General features: G+C 52.6%; 1 protein-coding gene across 1 annotated transcript in view; it reads right to left on the minus strand.

The window, feature by feature from the left end:
• Positions 1 to 10,890: 10,890 nt before the first annotated feature.
• Positions 10,891 to 21,434, minus strand: part of LOC140680540 (coiled-coil domain-containing protein 180-like) — a 71,008-nt gene continuing 60,464 nt past the window's right edge. Inside the window, exon 7 of the mRNA XM_072918330.1 lies at positions 10,891 to 10,925. Within this exon, the coding sequence (XP_072774431.1) occupies positions 10,891 to 10,925 (35 nt within the window). The remainder of the gene's footprint in view (positions 10,926 to 21,434) is intronic.

Consider the following 21,434-nt stretch of genomic DNA (forward strand, 5'->3'; position numbering starts at 1 on the left):
CCTCCTTTTTTTTTTTTTTTTTTTTTTTTTAAGCTCTCTGATTTGAAGGGCTTTCTGAAAGAGATTTCCAGTAAAATTAAATGAGTGGAGCTGAAATTCAAGAGCAGCTACTGGAGCAGGGTAAGCCCACTTTAAATCCATTGTCTGCCTTGAAATCAAGTTACCAGCATTTGTGTTGGTGTTAAATTGGTGTGTCTTTGAAAGAAGAGCTAGTATTAATTGTTGATGGTTATATTCATAGTGTCTGATACTGGGGAAGAAAGGAGACACAAATTCTCTTCCTCAATTGTGTTTTTCTTTATGAAAAGTACAGTTTTCCATCTGGGGTTTCTATCAATTTTTGGCACTGTTTAAAATACCTTGTTTTGCTCGCTTGCCTCTGAATAACTGTGACTAACCCAAGGTTATTTTAGTTGTCTTTGTGTTGGAGGGCATCTAGAAAATGAGGAGCTGCTGTGCTGGATCCTTTACCCTTGGTATCTTTTAACTCTGAAGAGCAGGCAATCCAAATAGAAAAGACAGAAGTGAGGGCAGGAGTAAGGTTTATTTTTCCACTATCGAAGTGGGGCATTAGGCTGGATTGCTGTAGCCTTCCTGTGTCCTGTGCAATAAGCTGCAGTGTGAGGAGCTGACCCAAAGCCTCAGGTCCAGTTTGAGTGTCCGGTCATCAGCCTTGTGTCCATTTGCCTCCTGTTTCAAGAAAGAATTGGTTTGGGTCCCACAGTGGGATGTGAGAGGCAGACAGAATATTGATGCAGAGAACACTGTCACCTTTAGAGACAGAAGGTTAAGAAGTGTAACTGTTGAATGGGATAATCTGGAACAACTTGATCAGCCCGGACATTACGGCCTGGCTCTTTCTTCCACAGAGCAGTTTTGTCCAAAAGACCTTAAACCTGTGCCAAACATTCCCCAGTCAGCTCACTCTTTTCCTGGGAGAACTGGATATTCACTTGACCTAAGTTCCATTTAGTCATGAATGACTTGCAACCACCTAATAAAATCTACAAGGATCACCAGTTCCTGGGCTGCTTCTGGGATGTGCTGGACTTCAAGTTGCCTAAAAAATAGGCTGTAAAATAGTGGAACTCTGGAGGCCATTTAGTCCAGTGCTGCTAAAACAATGCCAGCACAGATCAAAGGGAGCTGCAGTGTGGCTGGAAAACAGGTTGTAATTAGATACAGTGGGGCAGCCTGGGACAAGGGAGGGTAGTTTATGATGGAGCTTGTGGAAAGGGACCTCTCATGATGGATGACAGTGCCTTCAGAAGAATCCTAGAATCCCAGAATGGTTTGGGCTGGAAGGGACCTTAAAGCTCATCCAGTTTCACCCTCTGCCATGGGCAGGGACACCGTCCCCTGGACAAGGCATCCAATCACCCAAGCTGATGAATTGAGAGGATGAAAGCAAAGCCCTGAGGTGGGCTGGGAGTTCTACTCTCCAATTCTTTCTGTTGCTCACACAGGTACCAATTAATGAAGAATAATTGCTCGGAGCTGGCAGCAACCCCCAAGCAGATGGTAACAGAGGCACCAGAGTATCAATGTCTCAGCAGGAGTCAGCAGGATTTTCTTGCAATTTTTATTTTTGTTGATCAAACAGTCCTTTCTCCTTGTTGCAAGGTTGTGGTGAAACTGGAGATGACTGCTTATCTCCTGACATGATTCCTGCCCAAACTCTTCTCATCTGCCCTAAGGTCCAGTGGCAGCAATTAGTCCTTGTTAAGCTGCTGTTGCAAATCACTCCTATTTCCAAGAGTTCTGCTGCTGTTGCCAAAATCCCTTTGCTTTTCCATTTCACTTGGAGGGACCTGTGCGTGGCTTTCCTTCAAGCACTAATTGCATGTCTGAATGAATCAATCTCCCTTCCTGTTCTGCCCTGTAGTAGCTGGATCTTGCTTGTTCCTTGCACGGGCTGTCAGACCTGCTGGGGTCTGGAATGCTGGTGTGCCAGAATGCAGTGCATTTCAGCATCATCCCCCCAAGGAAAGCCTTTGGTCCAACCCTGCATCCCTATTTCAGACTGTAAAGGAACATTGTGGACTTGTTCCCCCTCTACCCGGAACCTTTCAGCAGTGCAGAAGCTTAGCTATTACAGCCCTGCATGGGAGAGACATAAATTCATCTAGGAACTGTTTCTAAGGCTTTGTGGGCAATCCTTCCTTGGTTTCAGTCATGAAAATTTGTATTCTGGGAATGTTGGAATTCATTTGACTTTTCCAATGTGTTTGCTGATCTTTGCAGCTGGAAATGGAAAAGAGATTGTTGGAACCTTTAAATAGAGCAGTGCTTGATATGGTCAGGTGGTGCTTTCTGTCTAAAATAGCAGCTGAATTCTGTCACTTTTTTTTTTTTTTTTTTTTGTATAACTGAGAGCATAGCCAACTGAAGGCAATACAAATAGCATTTATTTACATGGCAAAGCATTGTATCAACCTTCCTTCCCAGTGTCTTGGAATCATGGAATCACAGACTCACCAGAGGAAAGGACCTGCAAGGATCATGGAGTCCAACCCCTGGCCCTGCACAGACACCCCAACAATCCTATCCTATGCATCCCTGAGAGCATTGTTCAAATGTTCCTTGGGCTCTGTCAGCCTGGGGCTTTGCCCATTCCCTGGGGGAGCCTGGTCAGTGCCCCAGCACCATCTGGGAGAAGAACCTTTTCCTAAAATTCCACCTTACCCTGCCCTGACACAGCTCCAGCCGCTCCCTCAGGTGCTGTCCCTGTCACAGAGAGCAGAGATTGGAGCTGTCCTTTGGGACAGAGCTGCCAGCCATGCTGAGACCTCCTCCTCTTCTCCAAGCTGAACAAGCCAATTGACCTCAGCTGTTCCTCATACAGCTTCCTCTCCTGGCCCCTCATCATCTTCATTCCCCTCTTTGGATACTCTCTGCAGGCCTTATATCCTTATGATACATTCAGAGAGGTTGCTGCTCTTTTCTCCCTGCATTTCATCACCCAACTGTACTGTATGCTGTGCATGACATCATCCTGGGGTCTCCAGCACTAACAATAGCAGTGGTATCTGTTTTCATGTGGAAATATTTCCTGCTGAAAAGTAAAGGAGCCAGGCTTTCACTGATTCACATGGCAGTTAGCTGCATCATAAATTCTTGAGATAAGGTTCCTTTCTGGAAATTATTTTTCCCATATCATTTGTCTGCCTTGGATGTGAAAATTGTGCTTTTTGTTCACTCCCTTCCTATATAAAACCTGTGGAATGCTTTCAACCCTTCCGGGAAATCCCAAGGGCCTTGCCTTGGAAGAATATACAATAGTCTCCACCTAGGCTTAAAGAGAAGACTTCTGCCATGGAGCCTTGCAACACCAGGATCCACCCCCGTTCCTTTCCCCGTGTCCCAAATTCTTGCAGTTTTTCCTTTCCCTGTTTCCTCATTGGTCCTTGGTCGTGGTATCCCTGGTGGCTGGCCCCGTCTTCCCTGTAGGCCAATGCCCTTTGCCCTGCCCTTTGTGCTGCCCCCGTGCCCTCAGACCATTGGCCACTGACCCCTGCTTAACCTTGTGCAGAGCACATGGCCAGGTCTTTGTCCCTGATCCCTTCAGCCTGGTGGATGCAATAAACCTTTGCTGGAATACATCATAAATAGACCCTTTCTGTCTTTCCTCTGCTGGGCTATGTGTGTGTGTGGACTTGAAATGGCTGTTCTTGTGGCCTTACTCAGAGTAGCTTCTGAAGGTGACACTTTGAAGGAGGCTGCAGCATGTCTAGCACCCTGCCATGTGGCAACAGAAACCTGCTGTGTGATTGCCTGAAGCTGTAGAGATCTATTGTTGTGTGAACGTAACTGTGAAACCATGTTCTGTAAGGTCTGAATTCTGGAGTCAGTCCATGGCCGGTGCTGCACCCAGGGGCACCAGCCCATGCTGCACACGCTGCTCCCTTCCCAGAGGCCGCACGGGCTCTTCTCCAGGCTCCAGGCTCCTGCCAGGGCCGATGGAGCCGTGGCCTGGTGGGGCTGCGGGGCGGCACCGCGGCTCCCCGGGCAGCAGCCGGCCCTCTGCCCCCTCCAGAGCCAGCGCCAGTGTTTGGTGCCAGCACCTGCACGGGGAGCCCTGCAGGCGCTGTTGTCTGGCTGCTGCCAATAAGGGGCAGGGGGCAGAGGCAGGGCTGGCGGCCAGCCCGGGCCCTCGCGGCTGCCCAGGCCAGGTGCTGTGACCGAGGCCCCCCGACACAGAGCTCTGGGCCCGCAGAGCTGCTGCCACCATGGGGAGGGTGGCCAGGTCTCCTGGAGCAGGGCTGCGGAGGCACTGCTGCCGCGGTGGCTCTGGACCCCACAGAAACAGCAATGGAACGTGCACAAGAACAGCAGGTCTGCTTGCAGCACTTCCCTTGGCTGCTCCTTTAGGGTGCTTGCACCACACTCGGAGACACAGAACACCTTCTTTTCCTCTGAGCGGTATTCCTGTCCTCTGCACTTTCCCAATGCACCAGGTATTAGCTGCTGGATTCAACTAGACACACAAACTGCTGCATTAAACTTTCCACTTGGCTGTTTTTTTATTCCAGAATGCTTTAAAAATGCACAGAAAAGTCCAATGAGATGTGACTGTGTCTCTGTCCTGTGAATTTCACTAGATACTGGAGCTTTTGTGTTGCTGCTAATCCCTTCTATGGAAAAAATTAATTCTAGGGAAGAGCAACATCATCTGACAGACACCAAGTGTTGCCAGCAGTTGCTCCAGGTGCTCCTGCCAACAGCCCCTGCAGGCAGGAGCACAGCCCCCAGTGCACGTGGGTTTGGCTCCCTCTGGCACAGAAGCCCCCCAGGGGCACAGGTCTCTGGGGCAGGACACGGGCACCAGCCCTGCCAGGGCTCGGGGGGTGGCAGGTCTGCTTGGGTGGGGACTCTGCCACAGCTGCTGGTGTCAGCGCTCCCCGGGCCCCAGGGCTCAGAGCAGCGTTCGTGCCCTGGCCCACAGTTCCTTGTGCGTGCCACACCCGCGGGTTTAGGATGGCCACAGGCCGTGCCAGTTTCTATGGAAGGTCCCGTGCCCTTCCCGCCGCGGCTGCGTCGGCAGCCCTGGGGGCTCCTACTGCTGCCCTGAGCCCACCGAGCAGGGCAGCGTTTGCTGATGGTCTGAGACGTTCCTAAAGATCCCGTCGGGCTGTCTCAGACACTTGGGGCCAGGAATTCCTTCCAACCTGGGCCACTTTGGGTGGGCGGGGGGCGGCCCCAGGGCTGGCGGTGCAGCAGGGCTGCCTGTCCAGCAGCTCTCCATCCTCTTTCCCCCACTGCATCTCCCTGCCTCAGGCACTGGCCTGAAACCTGGCCTAAGGACAGCTGCAGGGCCACCAGGCCCGCTGCTCCCCCTGTGTCTCTCTGGGCCTCTCCCTGCCACCCTCGGGCCCTGTCACACAGATACCTTGGCACTGAACGCTGCCTCGGGCTGCTCTGTCCTTTGCAGACAACTGTGGTGATGTGGAAGATCCTCCAGGAGCCCTGTGTCCCAGATATAGTGATGGAGCATTTCTGGCAGTTATTTGTGCATCTGCTCTTCCAAGTGTTCTTCAGCACCAAAGAGATGCCAGAGGCTGTTGATACCTTCTGGAGGGGATGCCAGGAAGAACACGGCCTTGCCACCAGCCCCAACAGGTGCTCCATCCCAGTCCTTCTGTCCCTGCCACATGGCCAGGGCAGGAGCCAGTGCTCCCAGTGTGACCTGAGCTTTGATCTGCACTCAGGTTTGCAGTGAGGACCCTGAAATCCCTGCTCTGCCAAATGGACTATGAGGATGTGGTGGTGTCAATGGAACGCAAGCGTGGCTGGGACACGCTGCTCTGTGCTGACACCCACCACTGTGCCGTGGGTCTGCTGGCCAGGTGAGACCCTCTTCTCCCCATTGCTCCCAGCATTTGTGCTCTGTGTCTGGGGTATCCCACTCAGTCCCTGTGGCTGTGGGCCAGAGGGATGAGGCGTGGCCAAGCAGACTGGAAAAGGCTGGGAGAGGAGGGTGCCCAGTAGCAGCCACATCTCAAAGGGCCCAGGTCCCCCTGCAGGGTGGGGGGTGAGGACAAGAACTGCGTCAGTCTGTCCTGGGAAGGGCTTCTCCCCCCGGCTCAGGGTCTTAGTGTCATAGGAGTGGGCCCCCAGACGGATAATCATTATAATTGACTCCATGTATTGCAGAAGTCTGATCAATAATAGTCTTTATTAAGAAACCCATTGTTCTTATAGATAGGTATGATATAGGTTGATTTAATTGGTTTTCTAGTCTAAACACTATCACCATTAGTTAATTAAGAAAGCACCCTTTGGTAGACAAATCTCCGTAACATATTCCACATGTTCACAATACCAGGTGCAGCACGTTAAGATAAGAATGTTTTTTCATTCTTTCCTCTGATCTTCTCAGACTTTCTCAGGCGATGCCTGGGAAAGCTGTCTGTTTCTCTCTGAGGCCAGAGAGCTGCTGCCACATCTTAGTGCCATTTTCCACCTTCCAGGGAGATGCGCAATGAATCCATCTGCTTGTGCAAGAGCATCTCAGGCTGTCTCCTTGAGTTGCTCAGCAAAGAGATGCCATACTGGAACTTCCCTGCCCTGGCATTCCTTGTGGAGGTGAGTCTGAAGGCCAGCGCTGCCTCCCGGCTCTCTGCCCTCTCGTAGCCACAGCTGCCTGGGACGGTGCCCACGCCCTGTGCTGCTGCCTGGTCCCCACCCTGTGCGGTTCTGGGCTCCTGCCGGCCGGTCCCCCGTCACTGTCCTGTGCCTTTCAGGTCCTGCATTGCCTGGACTTGAGTGCAGGCAGTGACAGCATCATGGATCTCTTGTCGAGGCACTTGCTGAGTGAGCGCACAGAGATGCGCCGCCAGGTTCTAAGGGCCCTCCTCTTGCTCAGGGATAATCCCTCGCTGGTAAGGAGGGGGCAGCAGCTGAAGCCCTGCAGGCAGCGTGGGGCTGGGGAACGCAGTCACTGGAACTTGGCTGGGCTTCAGGCACTGGGGCAGCCACTCCCAGCTCTCCTGCCTCCCACTTCAGCTGCCCGAGTGCTTCGGGACAGGCCTTTGGCCTCTAGGCCCTGTGGCAGCAGGGTGGCCTTTCACACACTTTTGTTCTGCACAGGCCAAAAGAATGTAGAGCCTGACCAAAAGCCTCGGGGAGCTCCTGCAGGAAAATGATAGTGATGTGGTCAGGATGACCACTGTTCTGTTAAGTGATCTGTTCCTGGATAATGACGCCCCAATACCCAGCCCCATCGCCCTGCAGCTGGCTAAGATGCTCCTGCCACTCTTTGACCATGTAAGGCTCTGTGCCCTCAGCCTGGGCGACTGGCTGCTGCCCAGACACTTGGTGCCCTGTGGAGATGCAGGCCTGAGCCAACGTGGGCCAGAGTCAGCTGATGCCAAGGTCTTGTTCCCTTCCTGTTACACAGGAGGATAGCCATGTGCAGCAGCTCTCCATGTTTGTCTTTCGAACCTTGCTGTCTGCTGTAGTAGAAGGAAAGAAGCCCCTGATGACACAAGTGTGTCAGAGCCTGCTCCCACTCATCTTCCACTGCCATGATGAGAACCAGCGAGTGGCAGAGGTGAGGACTCGCGGGCTGCTGCTGTTCCCCTGGCAGGGGCTGGGCTGCCTCCTGCCCTGGCGCCTCGCAGGCTGCAGCCTCCTCCAGGCCCTGGCACAGGGATGCTGATCCTGGGCCCTGGGCTGCGGGGCCATTTCCGTGTCTCTATTGCTCTCCAGGCTTCTCAGGAAACCCTGCTTTGTGCAGCCAAATTCCTGAACAGGAGAGATCTTGAAAAATCTGAAAAGGAGAAACTGTGGAGGTTCACTGAGATCCTGATAAGGAGGGCAGGGAAGCTGCAGCCTCAGCCTGGAGACGCCCTCTGAGCGCGGTGCTCGGTGTGTGGGCTGGTAGCTGTGCCCCTGCGCACTGCTGCAGCCCGAGGATGCGAAGGCACTTCTTCAGGCTGTGAGGTCAGTGTGACATCACAGAGAGATGTGTGACGTCACAGAGATATCAGTGTGACATCACAGAGATGTCAGTGTGACATCACAAAATGCTGTGTGACATAACAGGTGCTGTGTGACATCACAGAGAAGTCCATGTAACATTAGAGAGAGCTGTGTGACGTCACAGAGATGTCAGTGTGATATCAAAGAGATGTCAGTGTGACATCAGAGAGACCTGTGTGACATCACAGAGATGTCTGTGTGACATCACAGAGAGCTGTGTGACATCAGCGTGATGTCTGTGTGACATCACAGAGAGCTCTGTGATGTCACAGATATGTCAGTGTGACATCACAGAGAGCTGTGTGACTTCACAGTCTCAGGGTGACATCAGAGAAATGTCTGTGTGACATCACAGGAGGTTGTGTGACATCACAGAGATGTCAGTGGGACATCACAGAGATGTCTGTGTGATGTCACAGGTATGTCCTTGTTACATCACAGAGAGCTGTGTGACATCACAGAGATGTCACAAAGACATTAAGGAGATGCCAGTGTGACATCACAGAGATGTCAGTGTGACATCACAGAGGGTGGTGTGACATCACAGAGTGCTGTGTGACATCACAGAGATGTCAGTGTGACAGCACAGAGAGCTGTGTGATGTGGGACTCAGATTCAGTCAAAGAAAGAAACTGAGAGTTTCTAGCCAGGCAAAAGCCTGGGAAAGAGCTGGGAAGGAATGTAAATAATTCTTGATCTCTCTTGTTCTCACACTGTTTATAGTTAAGTTCTATCACTGTGCGTCAGGCACTCTGAACCAATGTTGTAGCTTGTTTTCACTTTAGGACCAATGGATTTAACCTTTGCGAAGCTCTGTATAAAAGAGCAGTGTATTTTGAATAAATCGGAGTTTCACTCTCACAGCCTTCTGAATCAGTCTTCTCATTCCCGTCCTGCCTCGACAGCGACATCTGGTGACCGCCGACGTGAAGACACCTTACCCTGAAAACAGGGTCTGGTGACTCCCGACGTGGGGTCACACCCTGCCCTGAAGGGACAGGGTCTGGTGACCTGAAGTGGAATTGCGGCCTCGGTAGCAGACCTGAACCTCAGCGTCTTGCGGGGGGGTCTCCTCTGGCGCGGTTCCACGCCAACAGCCTGGAGGCTGTGATCAGACACCTCTGCCTGCTTAAGAAAGGTAACGCTGGAAGTCCACGCCTTCTGGAGAAGGCTGGGTCCTGTTGGACCGTGGACTGGCTCTTAAGAGCCTGGAACTGAGCGGGACGGGTTTTCCCTGGAATAGCAGACTGTCGGACTCTTGAAGTTGACATCTGCTAGGGAAAAGTTTCCTAAAAATGGGAAACCAGCCATCGGCAGTCGAGGAAGCAGTCTTAACTGCCTGGCGAGCCAGTTTCCCTCTTCTCGGAGCTTGGCTCTCTGAGAAGGCCCTGATCAGACTTTTGTGTTGGGCCCGGGACTGGGGATTTTCTGTAAATCCAACGTTCCCCTTTGATCGTAAGGTCTGGCTCAACATTGGACGCCGTCTCACGGCGCGAATGCGCGAAGGAGACGCCACCACGTCCGACCTGGCTGTGATTTGGGCGGGCATCGACATAACCTTTTACACAGGCAGGGATTCCCACCGGAACGTTTCGGGATCCCGGAGGCGGACCGCACCGCAGCCCGTGTGGCGGCTGGCTGCGCGGCCGCCCCCTGCGCAGAGAGCGGTACCGCCGACACTGCCCGCCCCTCCCGAGGGGGCCGGGGTGCCTTTGCCACAGCTACCAGCTTCGGCACACCCGGCATTGCATGGAGTGCACGGGGCGGCCCCGGACCGGCGGGAGCCGCCGCCGCCCGCGGCTCCGCAGCCTCCCCCCTTCCAAACTGCATTTGCGGGGGGACCAGCGCTGCCCGCGGCGCCGGGCGCAGCGGGGGCGGGTGTCGCCCCCCGACTCCTTTGCTGATGGAGCCTGCGCACCCGGTGATGCAGCCTTCGGTCCATCCCCTGGCACGCCCGCCGCCACCCGCAGGAATTCCGACTCCCGCGCTGGAGGCGCCAGCCCTGCTGACAACGGACTTCACTGTCACGCCCACGGCTGCTCCGGAAGCAGCAGCAGCGACTCCGCCCAACCTGGAACCACCGGCGTCACTCCCGGGAGGAACAGCCGCAGCCACGGCGCTGCCTCCTGCGTTCCGGCTGGAAGAGCCGCCGCCGCCGCCCCCGGCCCCGCCGGGAGATGCGGCCGCAGCGCCCGCCCCGCGAGACGCGGGGGAGGGGCGCCCACAGGGCGCCGCGGTTCCGCCCCGCAATTCGGTGGCCAAGAGCCCCGTGTTGGACAATGAGTCCAGCCCTTCGTCCCCTCCAGAGTGTACCGAACTCTGCCCCTCCGAGGGGGAGCCGGCGGGGGGGGACACCGGCTTGGGCAGCAGCAGCACCACTGCTGCTCGTCCCGGAGCTGGGACTGAGGGGAGTGGGGCCGCAAGTCAGGGAGCTGTGCAGCGATCGGTTTTATTCCGCAGCAGCACAGACACTCGGGGACAGGAGAGCAGCCCCTTGTATTGGGCGGGCGTGGGTGGTGCAGAGAGTCTTGGAGCCCGGGTGAAATCCTATATTGCGGGGAAACAGCCGCACCTCGCACCCTGCGGATCCTGCTCTCGTGGGTTGCGGAGCGGGATGCCGAAGAGCTGTGGAAGAAACCATGGCTAGGCAGGGTGGGGGAAGGGCAGAAGCTCAGAGGAATTTCTAAGCTTCTCAGAGTCTGTTGGGGGCGTGCACTGATGTATGAGGTTGGGAGAGGCCAGTCATTTATCAGTGGTCTTAGAGTGCCCCGGGGATCCCAAGTTCAGGGATCCCAGGAAATACCAAAAGGAGGCCGGGGGACTCTTGGCTCGGCAGAGAGTCTGGGCTCCCCCCGGCCGGGTTTGGGACACATGGCCTTGCCCACGGGGCCAGGTCCTCCGCCTTTCCTAGCGGGGCTGGGTCCTAGAGTCCACCGCTGGCTCTTAAAAAAAAAAAAAAACAACAAAACAAAACAAAAAAGGCGGAAAGAGCTGCGTGTTTTCACTAACAGCGGAAAGAGCTGCGTGTTTTCACTAACAGCTCAAAGTCCTGGGAAGCCACGGATCAAACTCAAGCCCAAGTGATTGAATTAAGGGCTGTGGCCATGGCATTTCAGAGATTTCATGGCATTTCAGAGGTTTCTCAAGTGTTGTGAATTTGGTCCTTTCTGAATTGGGTCAATTTCACTCAATTGTTTTGAAAGCCTTGAGGATGTAGTTTGGACCTAAGTTCGATTTCATCACTCAAGCTGTCCATTGAGCACATGATTGCACAGGCAAAGCCTTGCATGGTTTTTCTATTAAGTGCACACACCTTGCAAAAGTAATTCTGATGAATGCCAATCAAGGCAAACCTGCTGCACCTTACTGGCTGGGACAGATCCCAGAGACCTAAAGGCTTTGCAGCTCTGGCAGAGAGATGTTACTCATTTTGTCAAATTCAAATTTGGCTGATTTGGGTATGTGCACATGTTGTAAATACCTTCTTTTCTGTCAGGTCATACTCACACTGGGAAATGGGTTTTGACAAGTTGGACTGTCAGTCTGTTGACAGTCTGACAGTGAGTTGTTACTATCTTAGAGTTGGTAACTGATTCCTTGAAAAATATAAGCTTGGAATCTCTTTGACCGATCTGAGCCAACATTCAATGAGGTTTTGAATCATCAACTAGTGAACCTCGGAGTCGTGTTTGTCCTCTCTTCTGCAAGAGACCTTGCAGAGAGGAGACAAACACTGCCTTCTTTTTTAAACTAAAAGAGAGGACATGTGGGACTCAGATTCAGTCAAAGAAAAGAAACTGAGAGTTTCTAGCCAGGCAAAAGCCTGGGAAAGAGCTGGGAAGGAATGTAAATAATTCTTGATCTCTCTTGTTCTCACACTGTTTATAGTTAAGTTCTATCACTGTGCGTCAGGCACTCTGAACCAATGTTGTAGCTTGTTTTCACTTTAGGACCAATGGATTTAACCTTTGCGAAGCTCTGTATAAAAGAGCAGTGTATTTTGAATAAATCGGAGTTTCACTCTCACAGCCTTCTGAATCAGTCTTCTCATTCCCGTCCTGCCTCGACAGCGACAGATTCAGCTCAGAAATGGGAAACTCAAATCAAAAATGGGGAGATTCAGCCCAAAAATGGGGAGATTCAGGCCAAAAAATTAAGGAATTCAGGCCAAAACTGGGATATTCAGTTAAAAATGGGGGAATTCAGCTCAAAAATGGGGGGATTCACCCCAAAAAAGGGAAGATTCAGGCCAAAAATTGGTAGAATCAGCTCAAAAAATGGGAAATTCACCCCAATTCCCACCCCACTGACAAACCCCACCCCACTGACCAACCCCACTGACCAACCCCAACCCCACTGACCAACCCCGCCCCACTGACCAACCCCGCCCCACTTACCAACCCCAACCCCACTGACCAACCCCGCCCCACTGACCAACCCCAACCCCACTGACCAACCCCGCCCCAGTGACCAACCCCACCCCACTGACCAATCCGCCCCACTGACCAACCCCACTGACAAACCCTCCCCACTGACCAACCCCACCCCACTGACCAACCCCACCCCACTGACCAATCCACCCCACTGACCAACCCCACTGACCAACCCCAACCCCACAGACCAACCCCGCCCCACTGACCAACCCCATTGACCAACCCCACTGACCAACCCCACTGACCAACCCCACCCCACTGACCAATCCACCCCACTGACTAACCCCACTGACCAACCCCAACCCCACTGACCAACCCCAACCCCACTGACCAACCCCACTGACCAACCCCAACCCCACAGACCAACCCCGCCCCACTGACCAACCCCACTGACCAACCCCACTGACCAACCCCAACCCCACTGACCAACCCCACTGACCAACCCCACCCCACTGACCAACCCCACTGACCAACCCCACTGTCCTACCCTCCCCACTGACCAACCCCACCCCACTGACCAACCCCACCCCACTGACCAACCCCAACCCGACTGACCAGCCCCACTGACCACCCCCACTGACCAACCCCACTGACCAATCTGCCCCACTGACAAACCCCCCCCACTGACCAACCCCAGTGACCAACCCCACCCCACTGACTAACCCGCCCCACTGACCAACCCGCCTCACTGACCAACACCACCCCACTGACCAACCCCACTGACCAACCCCACCCCACTGACCAACCCTACCCCACTGACCAACCTGCCCCACTGACCAGCCTGCCCCACTTACCAACCCCACCCCACTGACAAACCCCACTGACCAACCCCACTGACCAACCCGCCCCACTGACCAACCTCACCCCACTGACCAACCCACCCCACTGACCAAGCCCACTGAACAACCCCACTGACCAAGGCCACCCCAACCCCACCCAAGACCACACCATTGACCAACCCCGCCCCAAACCCACCCCACTGATGAACTCCACCCCACTGACCAACTCCACCCCAAACCCACCCCCACTGACCAACCCCACCCCACTGACCAACCCCACCCCAAGGCCACCCCACTGACCAATCCCACCCACCAACCCCACCCCACTGACCAACCCAACTGACCAACCCCACTGACCAACCCCTGTTGCCTTTATAAAGGACAACCAGGGACCTGGTTCAGGTGGCAGCACGGCAGCCTGGTCTCTCCAGGCTGCTCGGGCTAATCAACACACGCAGACACCAATATGGCAGACGGTCGAAAAGCCTTTATTATCCTATCTCGTGGGTTTAAATAGTTTTGGGGGTTTTTGCTACGTCAGAGGGGGGTTGGGGGGTCTCAGGGTTTAGTCGGGAGTGGAAATTTACCAGAGCAGGTATGGCTACATTCTTCTGGGGCTTCTGGGGTTAATAGATAAGTGGGGAAGAGAGAGGGGGAGGGGTCTATCTTTCCGTGACATCGCGCGGTCTTCCGCTCGCCTGTCCCTTACCTACCACATCTGCCCCCTCCTTATCACATACAAAATGAGGTAGTCGTAGGTGTAGGCACTGGAGTGAGGTACAAACTTGCAACTTGTTAAGGAAAGGGTGGTTTAGTAGATCTGGGTAGATTTTTCAAGGCAGGTGCTGAAGGCTTTAGCTACTGACTGTGTTTGCAGTTTTTTGGTTTATAGCATTTGTTGGTGGCCTATAAACAGAATGTTTGCCCTTTCCAGACGGGCCTGAACAAACGAGACTAGTTTGTTCAGCAGGCATGGTCCTATGGTAATAGCTAAAAGCAGTATTGCCAGTGGACCTACCAGGGCGGAAATTAAAGTGGTGAGCCAAGGTGATTGAACCAGGATTCAAACCAGCTCTGCTGGGTCTCCCTGTCTCTCTTTCTCTGAGCCAGTCTGTCTCGGAGTTCTGCCATGGAGTCTTTAACGACTCCTGTATGATCTGCATAAAAGCAGCATTCCTCCTTCAAAGCTGCACACAATCCCCCCTGCTGCATAAACAAAAGGTCCAGACTTCGCCTATTTTGTAAAACTACTTCTGAAAGCGAAGAGACTGATTTCTCTAGGTAGGAGATGGATTTCTCGATCTTCTGCAGGTCCTCGTTGATGGTCATTTGCAGCTGAGAGTGTCCGTGCTGCTGGGTTGCGATGGCTGAGACACCCGTGGCTGTGCCAGCTGCTCCCAAGCCGAGCAGCATCGCGATAGTTATACCTGTGATGATTTCCCTTTTGTGGAGTCTGTCAGGTTCCTTGAGAAGATGGTATATCTCTTCGTCTGAGTGATACAAGACCCTGGGGACAATCAGAACTTGAACACAGAAATCGATAGAGTTATTAAACTTGGCAAGGAACATATAAGGATTCACTCTGGATCTCTGGCAAATTCACAGCCTAGATGCAGATGGGGTCATTCACTTGTTGGTTTTTCTGTCAGGCTTGACAACTTTAGTGCAGAAGTTGTTTTTCTGCTTTGCTAAGGTTGCATTCTCAAAACATCTGCCCTGCCCTGTGATTTGACTCAGGGTGATTCTTCTGCGGGGAGTGTCTTATCTGTACTGGTGGGGGGTATTGGCTGTGGAGTAACTGAAGGGGGTATTTAAAGCAATGCCTTCGCAGAAAAGTGGGTTTAATATCATAGCAAAACTAATAGGGGTTAGTCAGGTTTGATTTGGTTTCATTTAGGGTTAGTAAGGTAGCTTCTAAACAGGCTGGCTATGTGGAACACGAAGGATGGGGTATTTATTATGGTGACTTTTTTGAGCACCTTGTTACTTGTTGCACGACCCACCTAAATAGCTGATGAGGGTAGTGGCTTGGGCTAGCTTGTTTTCCTGGCCACAAGCCTCTAAACAGCAAAATTGCATGAAGAAAGACACTGTGCATGTTTGGATCTCACCACCGTGGGATTCTCAGGTGTTGTCTGGCAGTTTGGTGGTCTGTCATCTCCTTCTGGAGCAGGGGTGTATGTGTCACGGGGATGGTTTACCAGCGTGTCCTGTAAACAAGACTCACAGTTTCTCATTAGTTTTGTTTTGAGGGTCAGGTTTGGCTGGCAGCAGTGGGTGTGCAGCAGTGGCTCTCATAGTCTCACCACGTGGGGGTCCTGACTGCCACAGAGGCGGCATGTCTTCCACACATTCCCGGGGGCTTTCTCCCCACTTTCATGGCTAGGGCTACCCAGGGGTCCAGTATCGGGGCATTCCCTGCTGGGCCAGGGTAGAGGCGCTGCTATTTGCGGTGGGAGGAGGCTGGGTTCGCCCGCGCGCTCTCCCCCCCACCCCCGTTCCGTGTTTCCGGGGGCTGGGACCCGCATTCCTTAGCGATTGTGACTGCTTTTCGGTGCGGCTTAGAACTCTATTTGGTTTTGTTTTAAACTGTGCTGGTTTCGTATCTTTTGTTTCGGAGTTCCGGCCGGCCCCCGCCGGCTCCTCCGAGCCGGCAGAGTTGTCGCCAGGCTCCGCGCCGGAAGTCAAATGCCAGGGCACTTCCGGGGCTCGGTGCCGTTTTGTCCGGCCCCGAGCTCGCTCCTCCCCGCGGGGGTGGCGCCGCTCCCGCCCCCCCGGCTCGCCGCAACCCCCGCGGGGGGTGGTTTCTCCCTTATATGGTGGCGGCGCCCGGCGCGGCCGCTGGTTGGCTCTGTGCCCCGAGCCGCTCTCCGCCCCTTTCTCCCGCGCACGCGCGCCCCTGAAGTCGCGCGGTGTCCGAGTTTTCGCGCCGAGATTTCTTGCGCCCCGCCCCCCTCTGCGGCACCCGGCGCCATTTTCAAGGCGGCAGCATGGCCACGCGGCCGGGGATTCTTCCCGAGCCACGGTTTCCGCGATTCTGGCTTCTCCTGCCAGCTCCCGCCAAAAGCGCTCCACGCGCGGCTGCGCCTCTGACAGCGGATCTCTGATCGGCAGCGGCGGCGGGACGGATTGGGAAGCCGCGGCTTTTCGGGGTTTTTTTGCGGCAGGGGTTCCCCGGGGGTTTTCCGCGGCGGGGGTGTCCCGGGGGGTTTCTGCGGCGGGGCTTGGTGCCGCTCCGCTCGGCACGCCGGCGGGGAAGCGGCGCGGGGCCGCGGGCAGGTCCGGGTCCCGGCGGGAGCAAGGCTGCGCTGCTCGGAACGCACCGCCCCGGGCTCCGGCGGCAGCGCTCCTCTGTGCTGGGCTGGGCTCCGCTCCGCGGTGGGGCCGGGCTGGGCTCTGATCTGGGGAAGGGGTTGTCGCGCTGTGCCCCCCCGGGTTTCTGTTCTCGGGCGGACTGTCCCCAGGGACGGTCTGTGCTTTCGCCCCCGTCCCGAGCTCGGGTCTAACTAATAAACACATATGCGCTGCACTCCGCGTCTCTTGCTTTTCTATTGCCTTGCGCGGGGTTTTTTCTACCTTGCCCCGTGCCGTAACGCTCTCGCCACTGCCTGAGGATTTTTCCTCCCCGGCTAGCGTGGCTGTATACTGTTCCCATATTCCCGGATGCATGGCATCCACTGTGCATTCGGTTGCTCCAAGCTCAGGCAGCCTTGCTATAGCAAGATAAAAGTCCCTGAGCTTAAACTCGATACTCCATTGCTTCATACTCACGACCCATGCGACGCTGTCCATGACGCTCGCGGGCCCCGGGGACGTCTCCCCTCGCCAAGATACGGTCCGACCGTTCCGGCCGCTGCTTCTGTCCAGGTGTATCCTGTCCGCCGGGGGAATTTTTCCTTTTTTTCTTCTTTTGTCCCGGGTTTCGGCACCAGTATGTTGCCTTTATAAAGGACAACCAGAGACCTGGTTCAGGGAACAGCACGGCAGCCTGGTCCCTCCAGGCTGCTTGGGCTAGTCAACACACGCAGACACCAATATGGCAGACGGTTGAAAAGCATTTATTGTCCTATCTCGTGGGTTTAAATAGTTTTGGGGGTTTTTGCTACGTCAGAGGGGGGTTGGGGGTCTCAGGGGTTAGTCGGGTAGTGGAAATTTACCAGGGCAGGTGTGGCTACATTCTTCTGGGACTTCTGGGGTTAATAGATAAGTGGGGAAGAGAGAGAGAGGGGGAGGGGTCTATCTTTCCGTGACATCGCGTGGTCTTCCGCTCGCCTGTCCCTTACCTACCACACACTACTGAGTATATTAACTTAATAAAGCAGGGTATCAGGCAGGGCAGGAATAGGATTCTAGCTATTGAACACAATATAAAGAATTTTTTTTTTTTTTTTTACTAAGCTCTATTAAACAAATGGACCCACTAGGACTCCTGTTCATGTTAGTCTGCACCTCTGCCCCTCCAGAAGCTGTCGAACTGGCAGGATCTGTCTGCCAGCAGGAGCTGCTCCGAGCTGGGAACACGACTGGTGGTGCTGATTTCCAGAGGCTTCTGTGTCCCAGGAGAAGATAAGGAAAGAGCGGATTGAGAGGTGCTGGCGCTGCTGCTGCTCTGTGCCAGAGAGCCCCGGCTGGGCAGGGCACGGCGCTGCAGGCTCTTTCTCCTGCCAGAGCTGGGCACACCTGGGAACAAGGCATGGCAACTTGTGGGGAAACCAAGGGCTTTGTGGGGGCTGCATTGCTCAGCACACACCCAGGCCATCTGTGACACAGAGTTCTGGCACCTAAAAAGATAAAGCAGAGGCAAATAGCTGGGAAAGGTTTCATTTTGACCTTTCTTACCTGTTCACAGAAGTGGCCAAAATGAAAGTTACCAAGCAGGGCCTGTTCCCTTCTCCTGCAGGAGGGGCCCTGTACTGGCTCCTGCCCAGGGCTGGTACCCTTGTGCCAACATTCAGCTGACTGGGAGCAGAGCTCCTGGGGCCCTACAGGGATACACCAAGCCCAGCCCAGTTACCTGGTACACATGCAAATCTTCAGAAAAAGATTAGAGTGGAAAAATGTAACTGTCATGATCATGATATTTTACTATGTTTACATGCTGTATAGGAATGCAATTTCATGTATTTGTGGTATTTTCACACATTTTAATCTCTGAAATACTGTCAGATACACTTTGATTCCTAATGGAAAGTCTTAAACTTTTAATTTAGCTTATAAAATGAAGTTACTGACATTAAATAATATGTACTTTGTAGTGTAGAAGAACACAGTAATAGTGCAGTAATTATGATTGCTTAAGCACAATTGGCTTGGGTCTGTACAGGAATGTGAAATTTTGCAAGAAGAGAATATTATCACTAAGTTTTGTAAAATATTTGTGAAACACTTCTTGTTTGAAGTAATATGTTGCAAACAACTTTTTACTTAGCAGTTTAAGGAAGGTTCTTACTTTTGAAAGCAGTACAATTTTACATTTTAAGAATAGAAAAATGTAGGCAGCTGATGAACTTCAGAATTAATGCAGACCACATTTAGTCTTTCAGAAAGTTTTAGTGATATATAACTGATTCAACGCATCTTTCATACGTACCTTTTATTTCACACGTACCTTTTATTTTTATTGGCTATCGAATATATACAGTATGCATCAGATAAATCGGGCACATGCTAAATCCAAAGTTGCAGCTTCAAGCAGATTTTAACAGTACTAAGACACATGATTTCCTGTGTAATGTGAAAAGTAGCTGAAGCCTTTGACTATGATTAACTTTGATATCATAACTTAATTGAATGCAATTTTGTTCTGAGAGCTGTTAAGTAGGTAAGTGGCTAACTGGTTATTGAGCTAGTTAGATATGGAAATAACTGACTTGATGGCATGAAAGAAGTGGTTTTTTGAAGGCGCTGGAAATTGGAGATTCGAGGAGTGTAATTAAAGCCTCATTAGTAGAAACCAATTTGTTTTATACCTTGCTTTCCTTTTATTTGTTTTTCTATCAGTTCCCTGTGGTCAACAAGCAAGAGAATGTAGATTATCTTGAAACTGGAGAAAATCCTCTCCTCCTGGGGCTGGTCCTGCTCTGCAGTGACAGGCACAGAAGGGAAAGTTTACTGGGAGCCCTGGTGGAGGTGGCCTCCAGTTTGCTGGCTTCTCCTGCATCTCTGCCACTGTTCTGTGCAGGATGCTGCTCTCCACAGCCCCTGCCAGCCACTACCTGCCCTAGTGTATTCCCTCCTGCCTTTGTCTCAACCAGGGCCACACAGAGTCTGGAAAATGCCATTTTCAATGGATTAGTCCTGCCGAGCCCCTGGGCATGAGGCCACCCAGAAGCACTGGGCCGTGGGGGCTGTTCTCAGGGCACTGACCCAGCCTGGCTGCTGGCCTCTGGTGACCCTCCATGTCTGTCCCCATGGCAATATCTGCCAGCAGTCCCAGACCTGTGTGCTGAGGTGAGAGGGAACAAAGGCGTGCCATGATGTCCCATTGTGATGTCACTGGATGGTGGAGGATAACATCACATGTGAGTGCTTTGCGACCTTGCACTCCTTTCTGTTTATATTCAGGTGCTGATGTCCCTCTGTAGGATCCACCACTGAGTGGTGGATTGTGACAGCACTGGGGGATGGATATGAGGTCTCATCCTTCACTGCTTGAATTTTGGTGCCAGCCAAGCCTGGGTCCAGACCGGATTGATTCTTGACTCCTGCCAAGCATGCCTAGTCCTCATCTGTCCCCTTCTGCTGCAACAGACAGACATGGCCACGAGACAGAGTGGAGCTGCCCCATCTGTCAGGTCACTAAGAATGACGTGGCTTCTGCTCTTCCCTGTCACCAGCAGTTCTGCCTGGTATCCTGCAGCAGGCAGAAAGAAATCCAGCTTGCCCTCTCTGCAGCAGTCCACTAGAGACTATCAGGTTTTCTGAGTGGGGTGGAGAGGACTTACATACAATTTGCCATCAGCTCCCCTGAAGAGTCACCAGAGACCAGCAGACAGGCAGGAGAGTTGCTGGGGACCAACAGACAGGCAGGGAGACCTCCCCTCCACCTTGCCGAAATCCAGGAGGTGCTGTTGTTGTCGGAACAGTCCTGCCCACACTTGGGGCAGAAGGCCACCCACAGGCTCTGGCTCTGCAGCTCCCTGCTCAGCTGGGGACAGTGTTCCCTGTGGGGAAGATGGAGGAGACATGAAAGGGCCAGCAAGAGGCCACCCTGATGGTGGCACTAGTGAGATTCTAGTAACCCTTTTGCCAAGAAAAGAAAAAAAATTTTATTTCTCTGACAAAGTTCCTGGGTTCTGCTTTCTTCTCCTTCTAATGTCTTTGCCTGACCCCCACACCCCACCATCAGCTGAAAGCCCCTGGAGCCACAGGACCATTTTGGCAGCACCTCCTCACACAGGAAATCCTGCTGCAGCTGTCATGGTTGAAGAGCTTCTGAGAAAGTGGGTGCTGTGCACCACATGGTTATCCTGGAAGATGTGTCAGAGCTGCCTGCTGACTTAAATGGATTTTTATAAGGCTTTTGACACAGTTGCCCCCCAAGATCCTGCCCATCAATGAGAGAGAGATGAATTAGGACAAAGCAGAAATCAAACAGAGTGAGTAGATTATAAGCAGAAATCCTGCTTAAAATAAGGAATCAAAATTCATTCTGAAAAGCAGGACCAGCCCTAGGATCAGCCATAGCCATGGATACAGGCCTGGAAGAGTCACCAGAGGCCACCAACAAGGCAGGAAGAGCTGGCAATGCCCTGAAAACAGCTTCAGATGTCTCAGTGTCTTCGGTTTGTCTGTTTGTGTGTTCTTTGGTTGCTTGGTTTTTGGTTGGTTATTTGGTTATTTAGTTATGTCTGGATTGATATATTCCAGATGACTTTCATTTTGATTAGGATTTGTTAAGTACTGACATTCTGCTTCAGATGTGTAAAATAAACATTTTCATGACTATTTTCCTCAAAACAGTCATTTTTATCTTCTTTCTAATTTAATGTCTAAATGTCCATTTTAAAAGATAGCTCTACTAGATATCAAAAGATATTAACTACTGTTGAAGAGAGCAGGGTTTTTTTTGCATTGGAAAACAGTTGATGACACAGTCCTTGGTGAATAATTTCCAAATGTTATATATACTCACAGCAAAGAAATCTATTATATTGTAACCATTTCCAGCATCTGTGATTTTGCTATATCTAAATCCTAAGGATTTAATTCCAGTATATTTAAATTGGCAAGTAGATGT

Source organism: Taeniopygia guttata, chromosome 25, assembly GCF_048771995.1.
Source record: "Taeniopygia guttata chromosome 25, bTaeGut7.mat, whole genome shotgun sequence".
Lineage (NCBI taxonomy): Eukaryota > Metazoa > Chordata > Aves > Passeriformes > Estrildidae > Taeniopygia > Taeniopygia guttata.